The sequence below is a fragment of the Ricinus communis genome, chromosome 1, assembly GCF_019578655.1.
Source record: "Ricinus communis isolate WT05 ecotype wild-type chromosome 1, ASM1957865v1, whole genome shotgun sequence".
NCBI classification, from domain to species: domain Eukaryota; kingdom Viridiplantae; phylum Streptophyta; class Magnoliopsida; order Malpighiales; family Euphorbiaceae; genus Ricinus; species Ricinus communis.
The window spans coordinates 1,750,260-1,769,994 of record NC_063256.1 but is presented as its reverse complement, the minus strand read 5'-3'; the positions used below and the strand labels follow the sequence as shown (position 1 = coordinate 1,769,994).

At 35.7% G+C, this 19,735-nt stretch overlaps 3 protein-coding genes and 1 pseudogene across 5 annotated transcripts; 1 reads left to right on the top strand and 3 right to left on the bottom strand.

Moving 5' to 3' along the window:
* Window positions 1-97: 97 nt before the first annotated feature.
* On the top strand, window positions 98-1,451 carry LOC112536717 (annotated as a pseudogene).
* A 153-nt stretch (window positions 1,452-1,604) lies between these two features.
* LOC8261845 (putative threonine aspartase) lies at window positions 1,605-5,537 on the bottom strand. 3 transcript variants are annotated; one of them, XM_015729072.3, is made up of 11 exons: window positions 5,171-5,537; window positions 5,036-5,086; window positions 4,720-4,840; window positions 4,510-4,594; window positions 4,010-4,091; window positions 3,725-3,854; window positions 3,226-3,389; window positions 2,972-3,135; window positions 2,492-2,612; window positions 2,309-2,413; window positions 1,605-2,102 (listed from the first exon to the last, which is right to left on the bottom strand). In XM_015729072.3, exons 1-11 carry the CDS (start codon window positions 5,312-5,314, stop codon window positions 1,953-1,955), a joined length of 1,317 nt encoding a protein of 438 aa, XP_015584558.1. In that variant the 5' UTR covers window positions 5,315-5,537; the 3' UTR covers window positions 1,605-1,952. The 3 variants fall into 3 exon arrangements, with proteins under 3 accessions (XP_015584558.1, XP_002511826.1, XP_015584559.1); XM_002511780.4 differs by having other exon boundaries at window positions 1,605-2,008; window positions 5,171-5,527; XM_015729073.3 differs by having other exon boundaries at window positions 4,970-5,086; window positions 5,171-5,268.
* Window positions 5,538-5,851: 314 nt separating this feature from the next.
* On the bottom strand, window positions 5,852-9,026 carry LOC8261844 (phosphomannomutase). Its single transcript, XM_002511779.4, has 12 exons — window positions 8,834-9,026; window positions 8,418-8,516; window positions 8,177-8,221; window positions 7,989-8,055; window positions 7,836-7,912; window positions 7,658-7,693; window positions 7,215-7,270; window positions 7,015-7,114; window positions 6,798-6,893; window positions 6,620-6,709; window positions 6,205-6,256; window positions 5,852-6,073 (listed from the first exon to the last, which is right to left on the bottom strand). Exons 2-12 carry the CDS (start codon window positions 8,484-8,486, stop codon window positions 6,015-6,017), a joined length of 747 nt encoding a protein of 248 aa, XP_002511825.2. The 5' UTR covers window positions 8,487-8,516; window positions 8,834-9,026; the 3' UTR covers window positions 5,852-6,014.
* Window positions 9,027-10,228: 1,202 nt separating this feature from the next.
* On the bottom strand, window positions 10,229-15,802 carry LOC8261843 ((+)-neomenthol dehydrogenase-like). Its single transcript, XM_015729000.3, is given in 10 exon segments — window positions 10,229-10,780; window positions 10,942-11,118; window positions 11,370-11,390; window positions 11,476-11,544; window positions 12,277-12,523; window positions 13,602-13,909; window positions 14,098-14,277; window positions 15,194-15,271; window positions 15,386-15,635; window positions 15,709-15,802. Coding segments are annotated over 10 exon segments (1,749 nt in total). The 5' UTR covers window positions 15,750-15,802; the 3' UTR covers window positions 10,229-10,402.
* Between the last annotated feature and the right edge of the window lie 3,933 nt (window positions 15,803-19,735).

The window sequence follows — 19,735 nt, the reverse complement described above, 5'->3', positions numbered from 1 at the left end:
TATTTTATTTTGAAATACATATTCTAAAATTTAATTTCACTTGTCAAATTATTAGCTATTTAATAAATAAATTACATAGTTAATAATTTTAGGCAAAGTGGTTTCAGAAAGCTCCCAGCGCTTGTATTGTAATAAAAAAAGGAAAGAGGTTTAAAGGGAATTCACACGCAGCATCTTAAGGAAAGTTGGAAACAATTTACTTCTAATAGGAGAATCTTTGTTTGCTTTACGGGGGAGAGGGAACGTAGGGAAGGTGGCAAATGCAGTTGTAGAATCTGGTCCACAGCAACTATTAAAGTGAAGTAGAAAAACAATCGACTGAGAAGCACATTTCTGATTAGGCCGGGCCATATTGTTATGGCAAAACACATACTCTCGTCCCCGTAGTTTTAGACTTTATTTTCATATAGCTCCCATTCATCTATTTCATTTTAAGTACTCCTTATACTTCTATTATTTGAATCCGTTGGTCCTTAGTTGGACGGGAGTTGGGCGCATGGATGTTATCATCGTTATATGCGACTGTCCATTAGGCGCGCGTCCCAATCCGTGTCATTCTCTCTTTCCCTCTCCCTTTCTCTCTTTCTTCCCTTCTCTCCCTCTCACTTTCTCCTTTTCTCTTGCTCTATCCCTTTTCTCCAAGATTGATTCAAAAGGCATTTGGTCTTGTCATTGTTGGGTGCTCTCAATTATGATTATAAAACTGATTCGAATTTATCAAAACCGGAAAGCAGAATGGTTCTATCTGGGTCACACTAAAGATCCAAGTTCCTCCTTTGCATGTTTCACCAACAGATCAATCTCCTAGATCTCCTGCTGATTTTGGCATCAAAACAAGACATTATCAATTGGGTTCTTTCTCTTCTAGGCTGTTTCATTCTCCAGTTAAGAAATCAGTATGTGATTCAGCCAATTCGGTTATGGTTACTCCGAGTTCTCCTCCCTCTCTGCAATTGAGATTGGAGCAATCTTGGGCATTACATTGTTGAGAGCTGTTGTAGTGTTGTTGGGTTTTTGGGTGATGGATCAAGTTGTCCGTGAATTTCTTAAGCTTCTGTTATGCTTGCAAGAAGAATCTTGGGCAGGGAAAAGATATCTACATAAACAGGTTGGTTTTTAAGCTACCATTTATGGAATGTTTCCCATTCTTTTGATATAATTAATGTGCAACTTTGCGTGTTCAGTGCTTTCTCATCTAAAATGGGATTTTTAGCTTAAAATTTAGCGGCAGCCATCACAAAAAATGTAACTTTTACATAGCTAAAATTGGTTTAATTGACAATAGTATAAAATTCTGATGCATAATCATGCTTATGTCTCCTCCTAAGTAATGGGTTATTTTTGTTGCACAGGTGAAATCATTTTGCAGCAGTGAATTCCGGCACGAGGAGAAGCTATTAGAGGGAATAAATAAGTTCGACCATGAAGATGGTTATGGGACTTGTTCATGATCATTTCCACGTGTCTGTCCATTATTGGATGGCATGTCATTTACTTATAAACCGCTGAGGTGTACATGATTTAACGGCAGATTAAGATTTCTGCACGCGAACTCAATTAAGGATTAAGGGAACCAGAAAATAAAAAAATAGGACTATTTAAAATGAAATAGATGAATAAGGACCATATGAAATAAAGTTGTTAAGTACAGGGACGAAAATATATGTTGTCCCTATTATTATCCCCATCAACGCTGTCGCTGTCATTTTTTGGCCACAACTTAAATAGCTGTTTCTATTCAAAATACAAAACCTGAACTTCAGTTATTCACACCTTCTGTCCATAAGGAATCGATTACAAATTTATTGATCATCCAACACATATTAAAGGTATACGCTTGACAAATGCTAAAATCAGCTACTAAATAACACTTTCTCCTGCTCTCAAATGGATTCCAACAACCCCATACTTCCACTCACAAAGAACTTTTCCCAGAAAGATCAATTCGTGCTTCAAAATGGTCTATTCGTGTCTTGCTTTGCTGCTTTGTACTTCGGAGAACAGACACCTAAAACATTAGCAAGCAAATTATACTCCAGTTTCCTTTTATTCGAGAAATCAAACGAGGTTGAAAGAAGAACGACATCGAGACATCTGTAATTCTGTAGGAGTTCAAATATCATACAAATTAATGATGTCGAACTTAAAATGTTAATGATTAATTGACTAATGGTGACAGCACATGTCAGACTCATGGAAACTTTTGCGGGTTAAGGCATGGCTCAGAATTGAATGCCACTACAGAAAGGAACCATAGAGTTAAAAATGCAAGTTATCAAATGGACTTTACCAAAGCAGATTGTGATACCTTTGGTCGTTTCATGGAGCTCCCAAAATACCCTATCCCAAAAGACAAGGACGTGTAAGTGGCTGCAATCTCTATTGCTTTTAGTTTTGGAGCATTCCCTGGAGCCTAAAGGAATAAAAAGAAACATCTGAGAAATAATGATTTTGAATGAATTCAAAACTAAGGTTTCAATCAAGAACTAACCTTTACAGGAGCATCGGCTTGTACAACTAAAATCCCTGCACTTTTATCATTAATGTTTTGACTGCCATCCAAAACAGAACTTAACACTTTCATGCTAGCAGAGGCAGGACCAGCCTGAGAACTAAGCAATAAAAGACATTGTCAGTCTAACATATTGGGCCTTCACAGACAAGAAGTTTTGCTACATTAGCAAATAAAAACTACTGGGGTAAGGCATCAACGCACATCACTCATGTACAACAGGAAGAAGACACAGGTAACCATGTCTTTCCAACAGGCATGTAATGGAAGAGTAGTTCTTTCTTAAACTCAATTAAGGATTAAATCAAGACTAATTCAACTCCCATTGAACTAATAACAGTAACCCTGTTATCATCGAATACGTATACATATAAGAGATTTAGTTCCCCCCATTTTTGGGCCGGGAGAGGTGATGTCAGGGAAACTTAAGGCAAAGACATCCAGTAAAGCTGATCATACATTGATGATGAAACACAGCACTCTCTGGCTGAAAATCCTTTTATTAGAGACTCTCCTGCACCAGAAACACAACATCCAACAATGAGTGGAGCCCCAAAGAGACCTTTTGAAGAAGCCCAACAACCTGAACCATACATTGCGGCCAACCCCACACGGCCACTGACCTGTTACATTTTGTTTAACAAAGAAATTATTATTTGTCTAGGCTTCCAAGACATGGGCATGGCACCAATTAAATAACAACTATCCATTACCTTCAGTGCTATACCACCACTGGAGCTGCCAGATGCTATTTGTCCTTCAGAATCAACACAAATAACGCCAACAGTGTCTCTGATACAATTCTCCTCGAATGTACTTGGAGTACATTGACCACCACCATTCCCTTCTGAAGGATTGCCTAATTGAGCTTCTAATTCTGAAATATAAATGGAAAAAGAAAACATTGCAATATTTACAAAAGCCTATCAAAGTGCAGGTCCAAAAGAAACAAGTAAAAGCACCAGAGCCCAGCCAGGAAAGCCTTATCACCAAACACTTCAAGAAAAGTAAATAATAGCCGGAAAATATACTGCCAGTTAATCAAAATGTTAAGACTATTCAATAAGGATGATGGTTAGGCAGACAACAATGACGTGGTGAAGGTCAAAATATCACAGGGGAAACCAAAAGATCAATGGGGATATGTAACTCTCACAAGGAAAAGGTAGGTAAGCGAAACACTTCACATCAAAAGAACAATGCAGTGCCTACCTAATACTTTTGAAGTCTCTTGAGAGTTACAACTAAGTCTCTCATTAGGAATATCATTCTCAGTGGTGGCATTCATCAGCATCTCTTTGAACCTTTTCCACTGTGCTTTTGCCCTTTCTGTCACCAGCCACTATTTCAAAATATGCAAAGGTTCAATTGACCCATCCCAAGAAATTATAAGAATGATCTGGCTCAAGATCAGCCAAGATAATACTCAACAAGTTGGAAAACCATCAAAAGCTAAATTTCTTCTCAAATAAATAAGAAAAAGAAGATCAACTAAACCTTATTAGCCTCTTCTATAGTTTCTGGCAAATCAATGCCTTTGGATTTTGCCCATACACGGGCACCTTCACCTACCAAGAACCTAAGGAACACACAACATATATCATGAGAAAATAAAGAAGAAAATCAAAATGAAAAAAGAATATCAATACTGTATGTTCCTTGAGAAGAAAAATGCAGTTTCAATTTTGCAGATATCAAGTTCCTACACATAATCAAAGAAGGCGATTTTTGTGTATGTCAGACGTGTCCAAATATTAACCCAAATTCTAGAATTATTGTGTCAATTATACAGGTTAAAACAGGAAAAATGCGGAAAAAAACTAAAAGACAAGCAAACAAATATTCAAAGGAAAAGATGAATTGAGTTACACACGTTTAAGGGGTTGCACCAATTAAAAATTTGAATGGTTAGAATAAAGTAAAAATAAATTTAACACATATGTATCCAAAGGCAGTAGCAACACAGTTGTAGAGAAGCAAGATATTGAAAACATTACATAGGAGATATTCGACCCAACAATGAAGAACCCATCATTTGCTCCTTGGCTAATAAGGCAGCAATCTGGATGGCATTTCGGACACCTGCTCTGCAACTAATGAATTATACACTCAGTAACTTCATGGTAAGTACAGAATACAAATAAAAGTTGTTAAGTCATTCAATCTGATCATAATTCACATAAAATACTTAATAGATTAAAGAATACCTGGCACTGCTCCAACAGCTCCAAATGCTCCCGAGTGACCATCCATAATACTAGCATCACCCTCCACAACACCATCTTCTGTCAAATTAGATCCTCTGCCTGCATTTGTCCAAGGATCATCCTGTAAAAAAGCAATAACAGCAAAATCTCATGTACTTCATTAGTCTCATATATATACGTACATATAAATCCACATTTAGAAGAAACTACATCTGATGGAAAAAAAAAAAACTAGTGATATCAAAATTACCTAACTAAATTTGAGATCTAGGAAATCAGTCTATAGATAATCAACGCAAGCAAAACAATTATGCACCTCTAAAACCTGAATGGCAGCTGTGACTGCATCCAGACATCCACCAGAACCCTAAATCAACGAGGAAAAGAATCAAAACCCTAAAGCACCAGAAATTGAAAGAATGAAAAGAGTGAGAGTGAGAAGAGGATATACTTTGCGAAGAATAGAAGCAGCAGCGAGACAAGCGCGTTTCATGGCGGACCTGAGTGGTTTTTCGCTGGATGGCGCGTGATAACCCGCGCCGACATGGACGGCAATGAAGAACCTAGGGTTTTGATCCTCCGTCTGGCAAGACATGATTTTCTTTTGGAGTTAAAAGAGAGTGCTTGTTTGAGTCGACTGCAGCCAAAATGTTTTGAAATAGTAACAACTGAACCCGTGTGCTTGTTTTAAATACAAAGCGACGCGCGGTTCTTATTAACCAAAATTTTGTTTTTTCCTTTTAATTGTTTTCGTAAATGGATTATTTTATATAAATTTTTTTTTTTTTTTTTTTGAGAAAGGATTATTTTATATCTCAGTATACTATATACACACACACACACACACACACATTACATATAAATCCCTATATAATATGATACAATTACTGATAAAAATTCAAACATTTGCAGTTTTGAACTTATCCTAATTAGTAATTAATTACGATGAATATCACACATCTGACTCTGAGTTGATTCTACCACAATCCCTATTTGAGCTTAAACTACTAATATTTAGACATTTTTTTATGGTTGGTTGTGGCCCAAAAACAGAAATGTGGATAAAGGAATTTTTGCAGAGTCCACAGCCCAGGACCAGAAATGACATGGACAAGTAGCAAAAATGTGAGAATTGTCAAATTACGTGGGTATTTCTTATAAGCAGGGTTCAAAAATTACAATCGAGTTCTCCCTGTTCATACAATACAAATTACAGAAGGAATTCTACTTGGACCTTATTCTTAATGTGTAAAATACAAATGGAATACAGCTGAAAACAAAAAATAGACACAGGCTCAGTGGTTTGCGAGGAAGAGAGCTTTACACTGCTCCATTGTATCATCAGGACTGGTAACTGCAAAAGGGAAAGTGGCAGATTTGAAATCATTTCATAGACCATATAAACAGCTGGAAGTGACACTTATGAAAGCCAAATGAGATTCCATATGGAATCAATATGCCATTAAATAGGTTGAAGATGCTGACCTGTGTGACCCACTGTTCGCTCTGATTCATAAATTTCATGATCATTTCCTCCCTGATAAAAACCAAATTGAAAGATTATTCAACAATGAGAAAAATAATATGCTAGAAAACAAGAAGCAGAGAAATTGTTAAACAATGGTACAGTTGATGACAGTATGACCAAAAGATGTCCACGGCTGTGGAGCAAGTCTGGATTTTGGGGGTGAAATTAAGTATTTATTTAACTCTGGAGAGGAGGAGAAGTGAAGTTACTACTGCATTTTGGCTCAATAATCAGTTACAATGACCGGAATCATCTTTCTTCATAGCAGATCCCTTAGATCTTATCATAATTGATGTGCACATTTTTTTTTAACTACAACCATATAAAGCAAGATATCATGAAAAGAGGTAATCAATGAAATAAGAGTATAACCTTGTAAGTTTTGTCACCAAAAAAGTGAATTTCATTGAACTCTTCAAGGTATCTCAAGCAGTATGTTTTATCCCATCCTTCAGGAAAAACCTGTCAGAAGCATTAATGAATATGTCTGCACTCTAGCAACCTGTCTTCTAAATAACCAGTTCAAAATGATCATATACTATATAGTTACATCAAAGCTTATCTGCCCGCCTATTGAAAATGTCAGGTTAAGGTGAGCGAATTTCTCCCGTAGCACAGACACCATTTTCGGGCGTATGTTGTGGACCTGAAATCAATCACTTACTGTATTTTAGCATAGAGATCAACCAGACATAGAATTCAGACCATGAAAACAATAGCTTCCAAATAAACTGATAGAAAAAAGCCAAATTGGTGTCCTTTCTGACCTTGTCATACTTTTCAAAATCATCCCTTTCTTCTTGGCTGCAATTCCGCCCAATTGGTGATACATTTATCATTCCACTCCGAAATTCTATAAATGTTCCTCTACATGAATTGATGGAAAAGAAGAAGTCTTATTCAACTTTTGTCCTTTACTAGCTTGACATGCACAAAAAACCAACTTTCAGACTTCCAATAATCTCACCGTTTTATTGGAATATCCAAGTCAGCAATATAATGCAGTGTAAAATTTATAAATTCCTGCACAGTATTCACGATCTATCAGAATAATGTTGTAAAACAGTTCTTATGCCAGTAAATACAATGTGCATCTAATGATTGAGAGTTAATATCCATTGCCAAAACAATAGCAGCTGAATCTAGTTAATCAAGCCTGCTATTTCACAATTAGTTCCAAATTGGCCTTTTGCCATTCAGAAGCTTTTAGAATTTTTAATCTCTTTTCTATGTATGCAGTTTCGCAGGGAAATCCACGACCGCTGTTACAAGATTTCGGCACATAAGAGCATATCAAAATACTAAGCCGCCTCCTGAAAATATTATTCTTTATGAATTTATTGTTGCATTTATCTGTTTCTCCCGTATCTTTCAAGTGATCTGAAGATGTTTAATGAGGAAGTTACTTACCTTGAGCTTTTCATCTCCAAGAAATGTCTTCAAGCTCTGGCAAAAGGAAAGTACATCAACCATCAGGAAATCAGGCATCAATTTAGAAGAAAGGTTAAATTCACACAATTCATAGCATTCCATGAATTTGAGGACAAAAGATCTAATTCTGAGCTTAATCATAATCATAAAAAAATACCTGGGTGCCAATAAGTTTCCCGTCTTTGTGAGCCACAAGCCCATTCTCGGAGAATACATAATCATAATCATTAGTAACTGCATAGCCAAATAAAAATTAGTAGCCCTTTATTACTTTGTTCAACAACATATATTAAAGAGCTACTTAGCAAACCTGTGTTGCCAAGTTGCTCTGATATCTTAGAGAGGTCAGATCCACCCACAACTCCAACAGTAACAACCTTCAGTTGAAAAAAAGCTAACCTCAATTATATGGTAGTCACTTGATAAAAGTGAGTAGAAGAAAACAAAAATAAAACCCATCCTTGGATGAATTAATAGTTACGCGTTATGGGTGCATACCTTCCGAAGTTCCTGCATGAACTCTATCATCTTCGAGGTGGCTACCTGGAATATGAGTTGGAAACATTGAACAAAATAAGTTAAATTTTAAGTATAAGGTACAGAAAATCAGAATCTTTCTTTTTTTCTTTTTGGTCAATAAATCTATCCGACAAGTGTGATAATTTGCTTAGGTCTTGTAATATCTAAGATGTGACTGAAAAATAACAGAAGAAAATGGATCGGAAAAGAAATTTGGCACCTTTCTTGGAGCTGTGAGAGTCCCATCAACATCAAACAAAGCAATTAAACCAGGTTTTCTCACAGCCATTGATTTAGTGACTGAATTTACTTCCCTGTTCTGAAATTCACAATATGGTAAGGCATTCAGTTGAAAGAAAAAATAAATAAATAAAAGAAAAGAAAAGGCTCCTAAACCCTCTGCATTAATTAGAATTTGCAATTCAGGTTCCAACTTCAACAAAAGAATAAAATGGCAAACAAATTAAACTCAAGGACCACGTATGGGGCTACCAAATCAGCAACAAAAGTAATCCTTGCAGCCAAACACAGTAGAAAGAACTAGAGCAGTGTAATTGCATTTAACTAAACAGAAGGGAAAATAAAATCCATACTAAGAAATCGAAAAGGAATATTGAAAGAAGAAAGAAAAATCACCTTAGCAGCAAGAGTGGAGTCAGAAGTTTGGACACGGATTTTGAAAACAGATCTAAAATGGCGGAAGCAAGTAAGGGAGTTTCTGGGTATTTAAGCTATTGTTGAGGGGTAGCTTGAGCATGAAAAAGGAAATTTTGGATCTGCACGAAAAGAATATGTATATTTTCTAATGTTCCTAGCTGTACCAACTCTCCCTTGTTTTTCGGAAAAAGAAAAAAACTACCTATGAATGATGGTCGTCCACGTGGAATTTTAGCGGCAGAGATTGTTTCGCTATCTTAAATAATTAAAAGACCTGTAAAGTTTGAAAAAAATATCTAAATTATTATTATTTTTACTTTTATTGGAGGTTCTGACAGATAAAATAAAAATAGTTATTACTTTTTCTACAGAAGTTTCTTTCTTTGAAAAAAATAAAATAAAATCACTATAAGATTATCAAGCAAAAAAGAAATACTGGCACTGGAGACTTTTTTAGTTTTCGCAGAGCAAGAATAACAATTACCTGAATAATTTTATTAGGAAAATGATAGCTTATATATGGAGAAAAATGTGATTCTTACTTGGGTAATCGATAACAACCCTAACCCAGACCTTAGATCTTTACTTGGTTTCGAAGACAAGAATTGGCACCAAAAATCTTAACTAGACACGAAGTTGTACCTAAATTTGGGTTAATTACTATTGATTGATCCAAGATTCAAAGGAACACTTAGCTAACCAATCTGCCATAACAAAAACAAAAAGAAAAAAAATGGCAAAGTAGGAGAATTTGACAATAAGGAGTTGCCGCGAAACTACCCAAGAAAAGAAAAGCAGTACCTCTATCTTTACATGGGGCAAGAAACTTCTGCCCTATAGTAATTTGTCTGTAGTGGGCAACTTCCCAACCCAATTGGGAAATAAATAAATAAGAGTTGGCATTCGTATACTGTTGATTGCCTCTTTCAAAGGGATAAGCTTGTTGTTTGATTTATATTCTGAAATGGCTAAAGATTGGATTTCCCAGTACTTTATTATGCAAAAGTATGAGATTGTTCATCTACTGTATTTACTGTTAGCTACTATGTATAGCTGAGTCCAACATAATAAACACAAAACAGTCCCACATTATATTTTGAAAATACCCAGGAAAAGAAAACGAGATGAAATGAAACAAACCCTAGATTTGTAATTCAAAACAAAAGCACAGTAAAGAATGATAGATAATCAAAGAAAAAGCCAAATTAGTTGATTGGAGAGACGCACAGAAAAAAGAGATTGTTTGACTTTTACATTTCTCAATCGAGAAATGAAAATGAATATGAAAAAAAAAGTATACAAATATATTAAAATAATTATTAAATATTAGATATAAAAGAGTGGACTGTATATCTATATATAACACATAATAACTTAAAAAAATTTAAATGCCTTAATTAGTCATCAAAGGAACATTTTTATTACCAATTGTAATTCTGAAATGAATGCAGTGCTATTTTCCAAATCTTCCCTAATATTGACAAGTGAAAAACCAATAACTTGGCTAGTATGTCTATATCTTTATCCACAGAGGTGCGTCCTGTCCAATCAAAAAGGTGACTCCTCCTTCCGAAAGAAAAAGCAACCCGAAGGACCATTATTAGGCAATAGTGCTAATCTCACTGGACTTTCTGCTCCCTCTTTAACAGGTAATTTTCCTGTAGAAAAGTTTATATCTGTTTTGACATACCCAGGACAGACACAGTTGATGCGAAAAGTTGGGAAGTTCTTGGCGATGATCCTTGTGTAGGCATTCATGGCAGCTTTTGAGAGTATGTAGGCAGACAATAAAGCAGGCCAACCGTTGGTTTTACGCGTACCCTCCTTAAAATCTGTTAGATACTTGCCCAACACCTCATCAATTCTCTCTTCTGAAAGTTTGTCAGCATCACTCAACACCTGTGTAGCCCATTCATTTGATACATTCTGAAACAAATCAAAACAATATTTCACTTATACATATCATGACCAAAATCACCGTTTGTATAATAGAACTACCCTTGATATTTGAGAGAAAAGTTAAAAATTTGTATTCATTTTCAAGTCAACCAAGAAAACTTGAGCAAGTTCTATGACAAGGAGGCAACCTTCAACTTCCCCATCGAAGATGAAACATTAACAATCCTTGGTGAATCAGATAATTGGAGTAGGGGAAAAAGTGCCTCAACCATTCTTTTAGCGCCATAATAGTTTACTGTTATGCATGCTTCAGCCAATTCATATGTTTCAGTTAAAAGTTCAAGCCAGCCAAATTGCGCTCCTTCCTGCATCAAAGCAAGTAAATTAATCATCATGCTAGTTCCGAGCAATACAGTCGTGTATAAAGTTAAAAGGACAAAAACTTTTGTGGTTGGCTCTGCCTGTCGAGCAACTCAGGCCTCAATATAAAATCACGAAAACATGTGTATCAATATTTTGATGTAAAAGATCATACTATACTATACTTAAATTGTTCACAGTCTACTGACTGCATGTATTGAAAGTTATCGGAGGCACAGCTAGTATGGAGGATTACCTTGTCATTAGGATGTATCACCTATATCCAAGAAAATAAATAGTCCAACTAATTAATTTACCTTGTAATTAAGTTTCATCAAATATGTTCGTATAAAGAAACTCACGTTACTAGAAAACGAAGCTCTTAAAGCATCATCATCAGCTTCAACTCCTCCAATTCCTGCATTGTTCACCTGCAGAGAGTTGCAACGTTTTCAGTCATTCAAGTTATAAAAGCTGAATAATATAAACCAGATAAACAAAAACAAGAAAACATACAACTACTACTATATTATAATATTGCCTACAGAGAGGGCAACCGTTATGCTGATGTGTAAGCAAATCTTGGGTTTGGCTATGGTTTAGGCTACCATGAAATCTCTGATCATCCCCCCCCTCAGGTTCTTGATCTGATGGTGCAGGACCTGAAGGATGTGGCGCTGCCAAGAGCTGTTCTTGGTTACAGCCATAGTTTCTAGGACTCTGGCCTTCTTTGTTTTATTAAAAAAAAAAGGAAGAATTTTGCCATCCCTTTATCACCAGAAAATGGATCAAAATCACTCTCCAGCACTAAGAATCCATAAGACGAACTAGTTAAAAATCCTGTGAACCTGTCACCAGTTTACCAAATCGCAACACAGACAAAGAATAAAATTAACTGTATTCTCCTTTTCTTCAATCAAGCGATAAAATTGTGACACGATATTCAATCTTGAAGAAATAGGAGTCCCTAATTTATGGCTACTTGTTCATACACCAAAGTTATTAGTTAACCTATAACTAGAAACTAGACAGTATGGTATTTATATTTAAGTACAGAGCGCAAAATCCTTTTTTGCACATAACATAATACAATCTACAAAGAGGTGAAAAATAAAAATAAAAATAAAGAACCGGAATCAATAGTTTTTAAGTTTTGAGCATACCAATATATCTAGTTTTCCAAATTGAGCTTTGATAAAATCGGCAAGAACGGCAATACTGGCAGTATTAGCAACATCAAGTTGATGAAACACCACATAATCAGAGAGACCAGAGTCTTTGAGTTTCTGAACAGCTTCAAGGCCTCTCCTCTCATCTCTGGCTGTTAAGATTACCACAATCCCGTTAGAAGCCAACTGCTCGCAAATCCCAAATCCAATCCCTTTGTTTGCTCCGGTAACCACTGCATACCTGAAAAAGAAAAAAATAAATTAAACTTCCACCAAGTAGAAGAAGCAGAACTAGAAGATAGATGTACTGAAACTTGAAAGAAAGAAAGAAAGAAAGAGTTGCCTTTTGGTTGCTTCTTCCATTGACGATGATATTTAGGACTTAAAAACTGAAACTAAAACGTTTGAGGGTTTGCTTTGGCCGATTTTCTTTATCAGTGGCTTAAATTGGCCAAATCACAAACTTAAGGTTTTACTATTATCAGTTAAAGGGTCAATATAAGATATCTGAAAAGTGTATGGTTAAGGTTATTAGAACATCTTAAATAAATTTAAACATAAAAAATAAAATCTTTATTTAAATTTAATATTATTTTTTATATTTTATATTTATCTCATTTTCATTTTTATAAAATATTAATAATCTTATTTTTTTTATTTTTTTATTTTATCAATAAAAAACAAAGACAATAAATATCAATTAAATCAAAACTCACTCTAAATAATTTTTTTTTATATATTTAAAATTAATTTTAAATGTGTCGGATAAAATCTTAAAAATTATTTCAAAATTTTAGTATAATTGCATGTTTCAAGCTTGCATCTTTATTATTAAACCATAATTTTGTAAATTAGGTCTTATCATACAAATTAATACACGATTAACTGAAAAAATCAAAGAGATTTATATGTAGAGAGAGAGAGAGAGAGAGAGAGAGAGAGAGAGAGAGAGAGAGAGAGAGAAGAAAAAGAATTAAAGAAAAAATAACAAAAATTAATGATCTTCTTTATGCAACCAAACATAAATATGGAATTGAATAACATATTCAATTACATTATAACAGTATTGTGTAACGTTCTATAACATCATATCGGACAAAACATAAAACATCACTGTTTTCCTATGTCCACATAGGAAATAATCAATATGGCCACTCTTCCCATAAGCAGAAAATGAGCACTTTATTCTGACTAAATAAATAAACTTTGTACTTTCAACTCGGTACAGTTATTGTAATTCGATTTCATTTCAGAAATATGACATTTCTTTCTTATTAAAGAAACACCCAGAAGGCCCATCTATGGGCAGCAGGGCTAACCTTACGGCATATTCAGCTCCTTCAGCTGCAGATAAGAGACCAATGTTGTGGACCATGTCGGTCTTGCAAGAGCCAGGACAGAGAGCATTGACAAGAAAACTGGGGTATTTTTTGGCTAGAATCCTTGTGTAGGCATTCATAGCAGCTTTCGCAACAATATAGGCAGAGAATTCAGTAGGCCAGCCTTTGGTTTCTAACATCTCATCCTTGAAATCCTTCAGGAACTGGTTCACAACCTCATCCACTCTGTCTTCACTAAGGCTTTCAACATCACTCAACAGACCTTTTGCTCATTCACTGGGTATGTTCTACACCACATCACCAATTGATTAAAATAAACATTCAGTATACAATGCTAAATGATCTGATGCTCGGATTGATATGACAGAAGGAAAATTTACTCCTGTTCAAATTAGGCAAATATTAAGCCAGCATAACAGATAGTTTCAATGTATCAGACCACCACATTGATATGTTCTGAAAGAGGGTTCTTTACCTGCAGCACTCCCATCATCGAAGAAACATTTACAATCCTTGCCGAATCAGACAACTGCAAGAGGGGAACAAGTGCTTCAACCATTCCTCTTGCACCATAGTAGTTTGTTTTCAGACACTGTTCTACCGTCTGAACACTTTGAGTTGAAAGTTCGTTCCAGCAGACCTGCTTTTCATGTGTCTGCATCGGCACATAGAATCATAAGATAATATACCGTGTCCAAACGTTCACCCAAAATCACCTTATGCGTGATCTCTGCATGCCTATTATGCTTTTGCCTTGTTTTTATCTTGAATGACAGTGGAAACTCACTGATTAATATTTCCAAATAAAGATAGGTAAAACCGAGGTTGCACGGAAATTTTAAAATGAGTCACGTTCGGACGCGCTTTAAGAAATATTTTCTATTCTTTTTATATTTTTTATTGATTTTAGAGATTTTAAGAAATACTTTTTAAAGAAATATTTTCCATTTAATAGATTTACTACTTCAAATTATTTTTTAATTTTTCTACTTATTTTATTTTCTTTTTGTAAATGATTCTTAATTTTTTATTATATTAAAATTCTTAATCCTTTAAGTGTTTTACATTTAAAAGCTTTTAGTATATATATATATATGTATTTTTTTCATATATTATTTTTCTTTTGTTCTATAATAATTAAATAATTATTAATATGAATAATTATATTAATTGTATTTAATTTATATTTTTTATGATGACAAAAATAATAATACAATAGAAAATCTAGAATAATATATATATATATATATATTATATTTCTAGTTGTTTAAAAAATCTTGTATCTGGTATTGTCTTCGTATTGCGTTTTTTCGTTTCTATTTTTGTTTATGTTTCCATGCAATCTAGGGTAAAATCATATACCTAGACACACCAATCAGTTAAACCTAAAGAACTGGAACTATGGACCTCAATTGTAAACCTGGTAATTGCATATTGATTTCAAGCTCAACTCGGAGAAACAACCTTGAAATAAAGAGCAAGTAGCAAGATGTAATTTGATAGTCTTAATTCTAACTAACATCACCTTGAGCTTACAGCACAGAAACAAAATAGTTTATAGAAGACTTTACCCAGCCCTTTCCATGCTCAAAACCTTTTTTAAAATTATCTTGTTTTAGTTCAACGCCACTAGCTCCAGCATTGTTCACCTGCAAAAGGTTTCAATTTCTCGATGAGTGAATATAGTAAGAATAGATACATCAGGAGTTACTCTTCATATGATTCCCTGAATAAGAAAAAGCAAAATCTAAGAAGTACGTTACCAGGATATCAAGTTTTCCAAACTGGGTTTTTATGAAGTCTGCTAGAGAAGCAATACTGTCAGAGTCTACCACATCAAGTTGATGGAAAACCACAAAACCATCAGCCGTACCAGAGTCTTTAAGCTTTTGAACAGCTTCAAGGCCTCTGTTCTCATCTCTGGATGTTAAAACAGCAATAATCCCATTAGAAGCCAACTGCCTACAAATTTCAAATCCTATCCCCTTGTTTGCTCCTGTGACAACGGCATACCTAGAGAGACCTAGACAACGCAGTTAGAATCCAATACGAGTTCAAATATTACCAAGGAAGTAGGAAAGAAAACCTCTTCGTTGTAGTAGTAGTGGAAGGCTGTCCGTGTGCCATGGTGAGTCAGCGATGAAGAAGAACACTAAAGCCACTACAAAGAATCAGCCAATTGTTTTGATAAAGGGACTGGCATAAGATTGATGACACCACGTTGAATTTTCTTTCGGATGAGATGGCAATCAATTTCTATATGCTTGGTCCTCGCATGATATATGGGATTCTCGGCAATTCTGATGGCAGATAAGTTGTCACAATATAGATTTGCTGGAGAAAAGGGGAGCTGCAAATCCTGAAGGAGAAAGTGAAGCCATTGTATCTCACATGTCACTGCAGTTATAGCTCTATGCTTTGAAGAGCGTGAGACTGTTTGTTGTTTCTTGGACTTCCATGAGATCAATGCTGAACCGAGGAAAACACAGAATCCAGTAATGGACTTTTTGGAATCAGGGCATGAAGCTCAATCAGAATCACTGAAGGCTTTAAGCTGGAGATCACCTGTTGCTGGGAAAAATAAGCCTTGTCCTGGAGTCCCTTTCTGTAATACCCCGAATTTTTATATATTTAATAAATGAGTTATTTTCTATACCCAATTAGTTTGATTTTTAAGGAGTTAATTAAATAATTATTTGAGGAATAAATTATATTTTTATTTGGTTATTCAAAATTTTCCCAAATGCATATTTATATAAGTAAAATTATATATTGAAAAATTATGGTAGAATTGTAAAGGATGTTTATAAAAGAATTTTGAGAAAATTGGTATTATAATTGATTAGTAGTATTAAATTTTAAGTTGGAAATTGATTATTTAATTTAATTGTGTGTTAGAACTAAATTGGAAATTTATTTTGGAATAAGGCTAAAAAGGAAAGTTTAGGGGTTAAATTGGAACTCTGCAGGATGAAATTGTAAGTAATTAAGGAAGTTGAGGGACCAAATTGTAATAAGGAAAAGTTCAGGGGCCTAATGTCGATATTGAAAGGAAAGAAAATCGGGGAAGAAGAGAAGAAGAGAGAGAGAGAGGGGCGTCGGCTGCAGTCGTGGCGACTCGGCCAGCGCCGCAGCGCCTTCGGCCGTTCCGGCCGGCGATCGGCGAAACTTCCTTTTCGGCGGCGTCGGTTTTAGTGGCCGGAGGAGAGTTCCGAAGTGGTGGCAGCCGTGTTTTCTGGTTTTTTCGGCGAGCTCCAGATGGAGGATGGACAATCGGAGGGCGTATCCCGACTCTCCTCAGCTCAAGCTTCGAAATGGCACCGGTTTGGTGGCGATCGGGCTCCGTTTGCAAATCGACGGCCGTGATTGTCCGTAAATTTCTCCGGATGATCGGGTGTCAGATCGAAAAATCGGAAGCAGGGATCGTCATCAGCGCGTCGTTGTGAGTCCGATGGTGTGTCCAGATCGTCGATCGGACCGGCGGGAGCGAGTCGGCCGGCGTCTCGTAATTTCTCTGGCCGTTGATCTTGGAAATCCTTTGATTTTAAATTTGTGTTTATTGGATTATATTGAGTATTTGATGATATTTGTGAGTCAAAAATAATTGTCTGTCAGTTTGACTGCCTCGTATTTTGTGTTGTGTGAGGTCGGAAATAGTGAAGTTTGGGGACCCGACTCCCGTTGTTTAAATTGTTGGATATTTGAAGTGTTCTTCCGGCAGTCCTGGACCCTGCGTTTTACGGGGGGGTAATGTTCGTGTTGTTGGGGAGATTTTGCGGATTTTCGGTGAGAATTCTCCGAGTCGAGATTCTTAGGCGGTCGGTTAGGAGTCTAGACCTAGGATTAATGATCGATTGTTTATTTTGATAAATTGTTTTCCGTGACTAGATTGTCCGTTTGTTCGGCTCGCTCCAACCGAGGCACCGGGAGCGGAGAGCTAGGAGGTCGCCCAATTCGTAAGTTAAAGTCATTTAATCATTGCACTATTGCTAAGTCCGATTTAATATGCTATTTTGAAAGTTTATGCATAATATGGTTATTAGTATCGCGAACGTAAATAATTTCAACTGGACTATTAATTATTGAAAATAATATAAATATTATTATTAGTAATGTTATAATAATACCAAATATAATCGAGTTTTCCACATGAGTTGCACGATGTCTTACTCTTAATTGTTAATTGTTATTTTGATATGGTTGAATGATTTCATTATACAATGATATTTATTATATGTGATGATTTCCGATTTGGGGATGTGGCTTTCGTAGAACATGCCACCTGTGGGAATTACATCGGACTGACGTCACCGGTAATGATCATGGACATAAGGTTATTATGGATTTGTTTGCCCCGATCGAGCATTGCTCTCTGATTGATTAGGAGTTAAGGTCCCCGATCGAGCGATGCTCTCTGGCCTATTTGGAATTCAAGTGTTCAGTCGGAGGTAAGGACCTGATCGAGCTTGCTCTCCGGGCGCCAGACTGTTGGATTAAGAGAGTCGAAAGGCTATTAGAATTTAGGGTTAGGGTTCTACTGAGCCACTCGTCTCGTAAAAGTAAATATATATTTTTATTTATTTATTTATTATGGTATGATTATAATGTGGATTGTATTTACGTGCATGGTTTGATATACCGATTTGAATAATCTATGTTTTCCGAGAAGAAGCAATAGTCTCTAGATTATTTGATTTTAACTCACTGAGGGCAGTCTCATTTTCATTCGTAAGTCCTCTCGGCTCTTATTCAAGAATCCACTCCTTCATCATCGGGTGATGTATTTGATTTGGTATGTAAATTGGTAAATCTTAGATTCTCCATGAGTAGTAATTAGTAGATGTATCAGTTGTAAATTTTATGAGTTTCAGGTCTCGCCTAATTTTTCTCGCAGACCGAAATATTTATGTAGAATGTAGCTATTAAGATAATTTGTAGTTTTAATAATATAAATTTGAGATGAGATTTGTTTAAGTCAGTGAGTGTCAGGCTTACTACGGGCCTTACGCCTACCCATTCCTAGTGGGAGCCCACAGGTCGTGACACTTTCAAATATCGGAGAACTTTATAAGCTGAGGTCAAATGAGCATCTGTAAGGGCTTAAAGGAACTGAGATAATTATTATACTGCATATGCTATGTCGGGTCTAGTGTGGGTTAGGTACAACAGCTTGCCAACTAGACTTTTGTATGCTGTAATGTCTTGAAGAACCTGCCCCCCTATTCTAGACAATTTCTCAGTAGATGCTATCGGTGTTAGTACTGGTTTAGCTCCGAGAAAACCAGTTTCTTGCAAAAGGTCTAAAGTGTATTTTTTCTGATATAGGTTAATACCGGTTTTGGACCTGGCAACCTCTAATCCAAGAAAAAACTTGAGTTCTCCAAGATCCTTAATTTGGAAAGTATCATGAAAAAATCCTTTTACCTTTACAATTTCTGTCATGTCTGAACTTGCTAAGACAATGTCATCCATATAAATAGTTAAAGCAATGAAGTTTGATCCAGTACTTTTGGTAAAGGGCGAGGAGTCTGAAGCAGCCTGTTTAAACTTCTGAGCATGCAATGCAACAGTTAGCTTTGCATTCCATTGTCTGCTTGCTTGTTTCAATCCATACAAGCTCTTCTTTAATTTGCAAACCGTATTGGTCTGCTTAGGCTGAAAACCAGGAGGCAAATCCATGTAAATCTCCTCTTGTAAGTCACCATGCAAAAAGGCGTTGTTGATATCAGTGATAAAGGTTCCAGCCTACGCCATAAGAGTTCTGATTGTGGTGATCTTTGCTACAGGACTAAAAGTATCAAGAAAGTCAATGCTAGACCTTTGAGTATATCCCTTAGCCACGAGCCTTACTTTGTATCTTTCTAGAGTCCCATCAGCTTTAAGCTTTGTTTTATACACCTATTTACAACTAATAGTCTGCTTGCCCTTGGGTAAAGGAACTAATTCCTAGGTATTACTTTCTTCTAAAGCAGCTATTTCTTCAGCTATTGCTTGTTTCCAACAAGTATGTGAAATTGCCTGATTATAATGTTTTGGTTCAGGTAATATTGTTGTATTACATATATAGGACTTGTAATGAGGTGAGATCTTGTCATAAGATAGAACTTGAGAAA

Coding starts and splice junctions, on each gene's coding strand:
- LOC8261845 (XM_015729072.3), bottom strand. CDS start 5,314: ATGTCTTGCCAGACGGAGGATCAAAACCCTAGGTTCTTCATTGCCGTC. Junction 5,087..5,170: donor CTGCTTCTATTCTTCGCAAA/GTATATCCTCTT, acceptor TCGTTGATTTAG/GGTTCTGGTGGATGTCTGGA. Junction 4,841..5,035: donor CTGCCATTCAGGTTTTAGAG/GTGCATAATTGT, acceptor GCTTTTTTACAG/GATGATCCTTGGACAAATGC.
- LOC8261844 (XM_002511779.4), bottom strand. CDS start 8,486: ATGGCTGTGAGAAAACCTGGTTTAATTGCTTTGTTTGATGTTGATGGG. Junction 7,694..7,835: donor GGAAACTTATTGGCACCCAG/GTATTTTTTTAT, acceptor TCCTTTTGCCAG/AGCTTGAAGACATTTCTTGG. Junction 7,271..7,657: donor TTGGAGATGAAAAGCTCAAG/GTAAGTAACTTC, acceptor AATACTGTGCAG/GAATTTATAAATTTTACACT.